Source organism: Ctenocephalides felis, unplaced genomic scaffold (genome assembly GCF_003426905.1).
Source record: "Ctenocephalides felis isolate EL2017-DRISC unplaced genomic scaffold, ASM342690v1 CF-g0.4_SCAFFOLD_02738, whole genome shotgun sequence".
Taxonomy (NCBI): Eukaryota; Metazoa; Arthropoda; class Insecta; order Siphonaptera; family Pulicidae; genus Ctenocephalides; species Ctenocephalides felis.
This window is the reverse complement of record NW_020538892.1, coordinates 20,690-28,370: the sequence shown is the minus strand read 5'-3', so window position 1 is coordinate 28,370 and position 7,681 is coordinate 20,690. Positions and strand designations below refer to the sequence as shown.

The 7,681-nt window shown below is 30.4% G+C and overlaps 1 protein-coding gene across 1 annotated transcript; it reads right to left on the bottom strand.

Moving 5' to 3' along the window:
- Window positions 1–1,904: 1,904 nt before the first annotated feature.
- Window positions 1,905–3,215, bottom strand: LOC113381247 (D-3-phosphoglycerate dehydrogenase-like). The gene has a single exon (XM_026620209.1). The coding sequence runs from the start codon at window positions 3,087–3,089 to the stop codon at window positions 2,091–2,093; it is 999 nt and encodes a 332-aa protein (XP_026475994.1). The 5' UTR covers window positions 3,090–3,215; the 3' UTR covers window positions 1,905–2,090.
- Window positions 3,216–7,681: the final 4,466 nt, after the last annotated feature.

Below are 7,681 nucleotides of genomic sequence, written 5' to 3'. Positions count from 1 at the left end.
ATATAGCTTGATTAATAGAAAGATATTTCTATGTTTATATAAATATATTCAAAATTAGATTATCAAAAACTACACAAAATGTCATGACATAGATCATTGTTTTTTTTACAAAATGCGTTGGTTGGATACTCGATTAAAGAAGAAAAGGGCTGTTTTTAGGGTTTTCCCGGCAATTATTCGTTTTTTTCTCGCCGTAACAACCATTCTTGGACTACAACGAACATTTTAAAAAAAGAATTGGCCAAATTGGTCCAGGCGTTGTTGAGTTATGCGCTTACCAACACATTTTGCGATCCATTTTTATATATAAGATAAAAATTTATGAAGAAACATTACAAAATAACCTTACTGTAATCGTATCAAGGCTTGACCTGCTTTTTATTTCTGAAAAGCTCATTAAATATTGATGATTTTAGTGATAGTTATTTGTTATCTATAAAATAAGTTGTCATAAGAACTTTCTTAGATATATACAAACTAATGGGCCAATTCTCGGTTTCACATCTTAAAGCAATATCGCATTTATTCATTGAAAATTTTATTAACACTATAGAAATTAAATATATATTATTTTATATGGCAACATGGCTATAACAAAGCAGTTCAGAATAAGAGCTATTCTTAGCCATGTACTTTTCAATAGCACAGGCGAGAAGTCAAACTAATGTTATTTTGACATTTGCACTATTTGAATGTTAAGATTTAGCACCTGAGTGTATCAAAAATATGTTTCGATAGTTTCGAGACTTACGAACATATTGACAGCCAACATCAAGAAAACATAACATATCAAAATAAAATAAGTGCACCGAGAATATCAAATCTTTAACGTACGCTTATTTGTTACATGTTACCATGGGCAGCGAGACTGGTAACAATACATAGTTATTTTATTCAAAAATTGCCCATTAATGTACATAGCCGTTTGGCATTTACATAAGTAAAAAATTTGGAGTCAAACGATTGAGAAGCACTTGAATCGTCGAGCAAGCATGAATCTGGAGTTTCGGATTTTCTGGCGATAACAAACTTCTTAACTTATAACTTGTTAACTTAAGGTGAACAAATAAATATAAATACATGAATAAATACATATATAATTTTTTCTCTAGTAGTTTTTTCGAACAGAACTGTCGCATTTATTATGTTTTTTATCAAATACAATTAAATTCGAAGATTTCTGTAAAAATTATTTCCTATTTTTTCGCATTCAAAATTTATGACCAAGGCTCAAAATATTAACTTAAAATGAAGGCGTTTGAGTTGTAAAATTTGTATGTTAATTATTAAATATTAAAACAAAATTATTTTTTAATTTTGAAAGCATCCGTTTCTGTGATTAAACTATCTATGTATTTATTATGTATATTATAATTTATATTATTATAGAAGACTATTGCCAGTAAATAATATATGTACTGAAAATATGAAATGAAACAAATGTCGTTAAATATTTTCGACTAGAGCGTAAATATACTGTTACTGTGTAAAATGTTGTCCTGCACTGATACTTGACTAGTTATTTATTTGTTGAAAATATATTAACAAAATAATCTATCTAATAACATGTAATTTATTAAATCAAAATATATTTTATTAATAGTAATCATTTCAATGTTTATTATAAAAAACTACATGCGCTTTTTCTAAGATTTTCTTTGGAATATTTTATGTAATAGTTAATACAATAATTAATACAAACATTAAGAGGATAGTTTTTAGTTATTCTTTTGAAGATTATTCATATGTACCGATAATTTTTTTTAAGATTGTCTTATAAATGAATGTTGTCTTTAGTTATTTAAATTATACGTCATACAAAATATTACTTTCGACACAAAATTATCTGAAAGTAAACAATAGCAGCATTCAAGATATCAAATTCATTGTATTCAGCTTTATTATATAAATTTTTATTTATAAATGTGTGCACATTTAAATTACATGAATGATTAAAATTACATAAATGAACACATTTTCAAAAGTTTAATTTAATGGATTTGCGTATATGTTCACAATTTTATTAACAAAAATAACATTGATGATCATATGAAATAAAATAGCACCTTTAAAAGATTGCAAAAGTTGCCTTAGCCCAAAGCCGCTGTTAAAACATTACGGTTAACGACACCATTGTAGTCTGTGTACTTCGATGACAGGCCGGCAAGAGCGATGAATTGTTCAGCGACCTCAACCGCGACTCTCACTTGGGCCTCCGAGGTACTTGCGCCAAGATGTGGTGTGGCGATTACCTTAGGATGAGCAATCAAGCGTTTAGTGACATCATCCTTTGGCGGCTCTTCACGGTACACATCAAACGCAGCCCCACCACATTGGCCAGATTCCAGAGCTTTCAATACGGCCTCTTCGTCTATGATTCCACCGCGAGCGACATTTATGACTTTCACGCCGCGCTTGCATTTTGCAAGTACTTCGGCGTTCACCAAGTTCTTGGTTGCCGGTATTAATGGAGTGTGCACTGTTATGTAATCAGCCAAAGGCCAAATCTCGTTTAACTCCATCTTAGTAACACCGGCTGATTCGGCTTGCTCTTTTGTAGTAATTGGATCGAATCCGATTACAGTCATACCCCAGACTTTCATACGCCTTGCAACTTCCAATCCAATCCTCCCCAAACCTAAAACGGCCAGCGTTTTACCATACAATTCATTTCCTGAATAGATTTTTCTATCCCAACGTCCAGCTACCATAGACGCACCGGCGGGCACTACATGACGTGCGAGACACCCCATCAACGTACACGTTAGTTCGCAGGCGCTGATTGAATTACCCCCTGGTGTATTAAGCACGATGATATTTCGTTCGCTTGCTGCAGGTATATCGATGTTATCCACGCCGGCTCCGGCTCTGCCGACCACCTTGAGATTAGTAGCTGCAGCTATTACTTCGCGTGTTACTTTCGTATCGGAGCGAACAATCAATCCGTCATGAGCAGGGATCTCCTGCAGAAGCTCCGCAGGCGTCATTCCTGTTCGACATTTCACTTCGACGCCATGTTGCTTTAGTAATTCCACACATGCTGCATCGACAGCGTCGCTAACTAACACTTTTTTGATTTTTAAAGGCATTTTTTGCAAATTTTTATTTTTGCGAATTTTAACAAACGGTTTAACAAATATAAGAACTGGGTCGATTGTGAATGAATGTGTTCGCAAACCAAAAGCCAGACATGCACTGACTGCGCTGTGCACTTCGTTTGATAAGTTGAATGTCTTGTTGACCTTGGAACGAGTATGAGCATTGGTAGACCATTTTGTGTTGTGAATCTGCATGAGTTATTATCTATTTAGATATCTTATCGAAAACCACTCATGATTTGGAATTTAATCTTGTCTTAAAAATTTAAATAAGAAATAGCTTTGCTCAACTCTTCAAGAAAACTGCAAGTACACTTTCGATAAATTGATTAGACATTCTATCTTGACGACTTAGTATTCAGGATATTTCGAAATTCGAAATATGAATATATGAATAACTAGTGGTGTATGGCATGGTGCTTTAAGGCAAATTGCAGGAACTTCCCGTACCATAACAAAATATTCGAAGGATATTAAATGTTCTCAAATAGATTATTATAAATAAAACTGTAACATTGTCTAATATTTATGAGAATTATATAAACTGAATTGCAAAGTTAAAATTATTTATTTAAAGTATATAAGTGAGATTTAGAACTTTAGCCAGATATAAAATTAAACTCTGAATTATGCTCGATATACAAAAAAAAATTCTTTGAAAAAAATTTTTTTTTCCGAAAGCAATTGTTTCAAGCAAAAAGTTTTTTGAATCATTCAAATCGGATGCTAAGTTCTCTCTAAAACTGCCATACGGAAAGTTAAAAATAAAGTGTAAATTGAAAGCAAATGATTAATTTTGAAATTGAAACATTATATTTATTAATAAACAATGCACGCCTATGAAAATTTCTGCACCGCATATTCATAACAAGTTTATTTAAATTAATTCTAGCATCACTGAATCTCGTAGAGAATATCCAATGGCACGATTTATTGATCTTGCAGTAGTTGCACTCAATATTGAAAATTGTCGTAAAATTCAGAAGTTTTATTTTTTTTATTATCTCTTTTATTTACAACTGTCCAGTAAAAAACATTCAATAAACTTGATGAATGTACAGTAATCGGCCGAAAAGGGACATTGTATACTACAAGGCCATGTTTAAGAAGTTTTAATTTGGCTGGATTCCTGAAAATATTGAATCTTTTAACAATATTTAGAGACAGAAATCAGAATCAATGTGATCATTTGTATTCGAAGAAAAAAACTGCTAACAATGTTTTCTGAAATTCAAAGTGTTTGTACTTATTTGCAAAATAATCCGAAAAAAAATAAAAATCTTTCAATTGATGTAAGATTGAAGTGATTGCTTAACGAGTTCCAAGCCTTGTTTGTTAGGTTTAGTTTTATTAGATCTAGTTTTATTAGATATGTGACAGTTAAAAAATATTTTTTGCATTAATGTCATGGTTAAATTATTGTCATATTTTGTCCTGTCAAAAAAACAAAAATTATTATAAAACACTGATAAATTTTAATTTTGAATAAATTATAAACATGAGTACTGCAGAAACATTATAAATAATCTCCATTATAAAATAAATTTTATAACTAACTAATATAAGTATACTATATATTGAATTATATTTATAAATAATTTAAATCATTAAGAACATATTGCTAAAGTGGGTGTTAACCTGACATCGTGCAGTAGTGATGTCCATTTTAAATAAAAACCAAAAATATGTTTCCAATTGAAACTAGCCCATTTCGGGCACTGCGTTGTGAAATGGCAATGGGAAATCTTTCTCACTGTTCTTTCCTGAATCAAATTGTAATTTAACTCAGTTCTTGGACGTGACCTAGGGCAGTACTACTCATTACCCAATATTTATTATTATATTATGAATGATACAGAGATTAGAATTTTAGCATCGTATTGTTGATTTTAATTTAGAATTAAAATACGTATTATTTGCAAATTATTACAAGTGCCATTTAGGACGTATAATTAATTTTATAAAGATTACAGTTTAATTAAGAATCAACCTTATGATTTGAGAACTATTTTTGATTACTATAAAATATTATATTAAACAATGTTATATGCGGAATAGCGTGGCAAACCAAATTGTGGGATATCCAGCGATTGGTATAATATTAATATAAGCACGAAAATAAATTTTGACTACTCTTGGCCCAAAAATTACTTTCGAATGTGCGTTATTAAATTCCTCGATATATTTACAAAAGGTGAGATCAATTCATCATAATATCTGTGACCTATTCCATAATACAACAAAATACGCATTCGTGCATATTTCATGCTCATGTTAGACATCCTTGGCATTTACGGCGCCAAAGACCGGGTGCGGCAAACCTTTTGCTGGACCCTCGGAAGAGATCTGGAGTGAAGGTGCACGATGTATTAATTCCAATCAAGGACGGTTGTGATAATTCTTTGCGAATTGTTATACGCGCCTTTATCGGTAGTTTGAAATGCGTTCCACATAGTGAAGAATGTTGCATCTAGATTATTCGAATTAGTCTCTGGCACCTGACGCAGTTGTTTCATAAATGCATATTTTTAAAATGTACATGCTGATTGTTGATGTAATGTGATACAAAACCTTCGATACCGCTAAAAAAAACTTGGATATTTAAGAACAAATGCTCAGAAAATGAGATGGAGTTCTATTTTTGCATGCAAATAAGTACAAGAAATCGTGAACTTTTATTGGGGGCCGAGGACATATAACTTAGACACTAATAATAATGATTAAATATAGAAATTTATAGCAAAAATGGTATGATGTAGTAAATATGAATTGTCAGCCCCAATATGAATAGAAAAATTGCGCTTTGTGCACTTGTTAGTGGTATATTATTTAGAGAAATGAGATATGTTAATGCTATAATTTAGAAATGAGACATGAAATGACTATAGATAATTTTCAAGACTATCACGAATTAATTATGGATTTTAAACTTATTGCACGTCGTATTTTTTACAATCAAGTGCTTTTCTTCTGTGGTATCCATTATTGTGGTAATATATATGTGGGATCAAAGTAGACTTGACATACGATCCGAACAAATATATCATAATGTCATAATATTTTATATATTTTGTGAACAAATATTTTGTAATACATTTTCATAAAATTAATAATTACAAATTAACATATTTCCACACATATTTAAAATAAACTATGTGATATTTGTTCATAAAAATCAACCTATACTAAATCAGATATTAGACTTTTTAATCAGAAACTTGAATCGTTTCAGATGGAATAATAATAGCAATTTTCGATTGGATTATACTGTGATAGATTCTCAGAATTTATCAATATTGACTGAACCCGATAACCTTAAAACCCTCATCAATACATCTAATTTCAATCCTATTTTGGTGAATGCGTAATGCAAAATGTTAAGTGAAATAATTACTTTGAAACATCGCATTTTAAGATTATATAGTATATAAGTTAGAATGTGATTTTCAGAACAAGATCTTATAATTACTTTAATGCTACAAAATACGAATGCCACAAATTTCGCACACTTTCTTAAAACGTCTCATTCGACATGTTTTCAAACTAATATTAAGAAGTAATCTAATTATATAACAATATGTTTAATAGCAGTTCTATTGTATGGAAGCTATGTAATGTACATTTCGTCAAGTGTATCTGATAAATCATATTGAAAATGAATATTCGTACTTTTTTTCATAAAAACTGAAATTTTCATCTTGTATGCAACATGAATGTTAAACCGTTTAAAAATTTGAAGTGTCACGGCAAATCGTCCTGAAAGATACCTTTGTTAGCGGTCCTATGAAGTATTACATTCGTGGTAATAATTCTATTAGCTTTTTATTCAAAAATAAAAAATCTAAAAACTTCAAGTAATGAGAGTTATGCAATATTTCTAATTCCGCGCTTAGAGTACGAGATATTTATATATGTATTGATGCAATTTAATACGAATGAAATATCGGTCTTCTTAATCAGAAACTGGAATCTCCAGATGCGACATATGATACGCGTATCAATTTACAATTGCATTATATTATAATATATAAATGATCGAGACAAAAATTTATTACGATTCAGAATGTTCCGATGTTCGATGAATTTGATTAATACAATAACAATTTAACAACCAAATAAAACGTCCATTACAGAATATGTATTGTAAATAAATTTTCAGTCAATTAATGTGGTAGTCAAATGATAAGAAATAATAATTTTTTGACCCTTGTATTTGTTAAATTAACAGTGTTCAATTATGTTCAATTATTTTCACATTTTTTATAGTTTAATGGCTTTTGGACACATCTGTTATTTTCATTTCGCATAGCAATCAGAATTTGGAGTTTTATAATCTATTGTGCTGATCATTGTTTTCTTACTAATGGCAACTTGGAAACTTAATAGTCATATTCTATTTTGAATATATTTTTACGAGGAGGAAACTCAATGGTTATTCTTTTAGAATTTGATGATGTTTGAACTTTCCGCAACAGTGCGTGGAAGAGCTGCCTTCACTTAAAAACTATTCATGATCTATGTTTTTAATTTATGATGGGTATCAATACTGCTTGGTAGTAGGATCTACGCAATGTGGCAATTGA